Source organism: Lycium ferocissimum, chromosome 9, assembly GCF_029784015.1.
Source record: "Lycium ferocissimum isolate CSIRO_LF1 chromosome 9, AGI_CSIRO_Lferr_CH_V1, whole genome shotgun sequence".
NCBI lineage: Eukaryota > Viridiplantae > Streptophyta > Magnoliopsida > Solanales > Solanaceae > Lycium > Lycium ferocissimum.
In genome coordinates, this window is record NC_081350.1 from 35,704,696 (window position 1) to 35,708,273 (window position 3,578).

At 38.0% G+C, this 3,578-nt stretch overlaps 1 protein-coding gene across 1 annotated transcript; it reads left to right on the top strand.

Annotated features, from left to right (window-relative positions):
* Window positions 1-2,057: 2,057 nt before the first annotated feature.
* LOC132031846 (uncharacterized mitochondrial protein AtMg00810-like) lies at window positions 2,058-2,801 on the top strand. The gene has a single exon (XM_059421735.1). The coding sequence runs from the start codon at window positions 2,058-2,060 to the stop codon at window positions 2,799-2,801; it is 744 nt and encodes a 247-aa protein (XP_059277718.1).
* The last annotated feature ends 777 nt before the right edge of the window (window positions 2,802-3,578 follow it).

Below are 3,578 nucleotides of genomic sequence, written 5' to 3' on the forward strand. Positions count from 1 at the left end.
TTACCTTATCATCCATTCTTCGTATTTCCCGACTTTCCGTTAATCTATTATCCGTTAGCGCTATCACAAAGCACTAAATTGTAGTGTAAAATTCTTTCCGATCATTGTGTTTTTAAGGACCTTCAAACGGGGAAGAAGATTGGCGAGTGGTAGATTGTATGATGGCTTATATTTGATCAATGGAGCTCGAGATTCTGGTTAGGCTTATTTAGGAACTAATAAGGATGTCAACCAAGAAATAATGCAGTGGCATAGACGGTTGGGACACCCTTCCTTTTTTGCTTTAAAAAGGTTATATCCTAGTTTATTTTCCGGAAGCGAGTTTGAATCTTTGTCTTGTGATGCTTGTGAATATGCCAAGCACACTAAAAACTCTTATCCTCTGAGTGACAATAAAAGAATAATTCCTTTTTCGACCATTCATTCTGATGTATGGGCCCTACTGAAACACCTTCTTTGTCTGGGAGTCGATGGTTTGTTACTTTTATTGATTGTTGCACTAGAATAACATGAGTATATCTGTTAAAAGCCAAAAGTGAAGTTTTCACATGTTTTCAGTCATTTTATAAGATGATTTGTACTCAATTTGAGGCTAAGATAAAGATCTTTCGAACTGACAATGGTACAGAATACATGAATAAAACTTTTGGAGCTTACTTGGAGTCTTTTGGGATAATCCACCAAACTAGTTGTCCTTATACTAGTGCACAAAATGGGGTTCTTTGAGAAAGGAAAAATAGGCATTTGTTAGAAGTAGCAAGATCCCTTTGCTTACCATGAATCTCGTCGAAACCTTGCGGGGATGCTATTCTAGTAGCTGCCTACCTCATCAATGGAATGCCACTTAAAACTCTCAACTTTCAGAGTCCTTTGGAAGCTTTAAAGGGTAGAAATGACTATATTGTTCCTCCGAAGATATTTGGATGTGTTTGCTTTGTTCACACTAGAACTCGGAAAACTTGATCTAGAGCTCTTAAGTGTGTCTTTATTGGGTATTCTCCAACACGTAAAGGGTACAAATGTTATCACCCTCCTTTAGGAGAACCTTCGTCGGCATGGATGTTACACTTTCGAGAATACGAGTCTATTTCAGTATTACACCATCACCTCTTCACGGGGAGAATTATAAGGAAGAAGAGATGGTTTTTCCTAATTCCATTTTTGAAACAAGAGAAAATGAAATTGGAGAAAGAATTTAGGGGGAGACTGTTGGTCGTTTGGATAGGCCTGATTTGATAATTTACTCAAGGAGGAATAGAGCAAAAGAAGCTATCATGCAATCTGCCGAAGCCGAACCTTCTTCATCTGGTGAGTCATCTATAGTTCCTAATGAGTTAGATTTGCCTATTGCTCACAGGAAGGAAGTCAAATCTTTCACCAAACACCCTTTATCTAACTTTGTCTCTTATAATGCTTTGTCTCCCTCCTATAGAGCTTTTGCCTTGTCTATTTCTTCGTGTCTATTCCTTAATCGAGAGGAAGCTTTTGCGACATTCCAAATGGAAGCAAGCTATGCTTGAAGAAATGAAGGCCTTGTCAAAGAATGAGACTTGAACTTGTCACACCACCTCCAGTACAAAAAACTAGTTGGTTGTAAATGGGTCTTCACCTTTGTGAAACATAAAGCGATGGTTCGATTGAAAGATTCAAAGCGAGATTGGTGGCTAAGGGATTTGCTCAAACCTATGGAGTGGATTATCAAGAGACATTTGCCCTTGTTGCAAAAATGAACACCATTAGAATTCTTTTGTCTTGTGCGGCTAATCTTGATTGGAACTTACGGCGCCTTTGACGCGGAAGAATGCATTTCTTAAATGGAGACTTAGAAGAAGAAGTGTATATGGAGATTCCTCTTGTTTTTGGTAATAAACGAGTTAAGGAAAGGTATGCGGACTAAAAAAGCCTTGTATGGGTAGGAAGTCTCCCAGCTTGGTTTGATAGATTCGCAAAGCAAGTGATCTCTTTGGTTACCAACAAAGCAATGCGATCACACTCTTTTCATAAGACATCAAAAGGGTAAACTCACTCTTCTCATAGTTTATGTTGATGACATAGTAATGACAGGAGATGATAAGGAGGAAATGACCCGATTGAAGAAGTTATTGGCTCAAGAATTTGAGATCAAGGATCTTGGAAAATTGCAATACTTCTTGGGTATCGAGGTTGCTAGATCAAATAGAGGAATCTTTATTTCCCAAAGAAAGTATATTCTAGACCTTTTGAAAGAAACTGGTATGACTAGTTGCAAGCCAGCAGAATCACCCATGGAAAGCAATCACAAACTACAAAGTGGAGTTGGAAAGTCAGTTGATAAGGAGAGATATCAGAGGCTGGTTGGAAGACTCATTTATCTCTCTCACACTAGACCAGATATAGCTTATTCAGTCAGCCTGGTGAGTCAGTTCATGCATGATCCTCGAGATCCTCATATGGAAGCTGTCTTTCGCATTTTGCAGTATCTGAAGTCTGCGCCAGGGAAAGGTCTACTTTTCTCCAGACATGATCACCTGAAAATAGAAGCCTTTACAGATGCGGATTGGGCGGGGATCTCTACGATCGAAGATCTACATCCCGATTCTTGTACACTCGTAGGAGGAAGCCTAGTCACTTGGAGAAGCAAGAAGCAAAGTGTTATTGCTAGATCAAGTGCGGAAGCAGAATATAGAGCTATGGCTCAGGGTGTTTGTGAACTTTTATGGTTACGAAAGCTATTAGAGGAATTGAGATTGTCTGAAAAGGGAAAGATTTCCTTGTATTGTGACAACAAAGCTGCAATCAATATAGCTCATAATGCAGGTTGACATGACCGAACAAAGCATGTTGAAATTGATCGACACTTCATCAAAGAAAAAGTTACGGATGGTGTCTTGAATTTGTTCCATGTGTCATCGGAAACGCCTAGGCGATGTACTTACCAAAGGCCTCACCAAACGGACTTTCCATACACTAGTTTGCAAGTTGGGCATGTGCGACATCTTTGCCCCAACTTGAGGGGGAGTGTTGATTGATATGGATTTCCTAGCATAATAATAGGAGTAATTGATATAGATTGATTATGTAATGATTGTGTAATATTCTCTTTGATTATGTTATACTCTCTTTCTTTATTTAGTTATAGGACTTATTGTGTAAATACCCATTGTCATGGGATGTTAATTATCAAGAAATACAAAAAATACTTTCTCTTCTTCTTGAAATTCTATATTGCTACTATACTTTCATCTTTTCACAGTGAAAAATGAAACATTTGCCAGCGACGCTCTTGTAGAGTACAGAGAAAAAGAGACAAAAATTATCACCTACTTGAAACAAAACAAAAGCCCAAAACACACATAGAATGATCAAGTAGACAAATGCTAAAATAAGACATTGTGTTATAAAGTTCACACCTAAGATATCTGCTCTGCATGAACAAAAAGTACTGGCAGATTTGCATGTTTTTGACAGTACTGGATCTGGTGGTGTAATATCAACCCACAGACAGGTAATTTGATTCATTTTGAGAAAGAAATTAACTCTGTTAAAACTACAACTTATCTAAGTTTTTTAAAACATATTTTATATGCCTTCAAATGTTA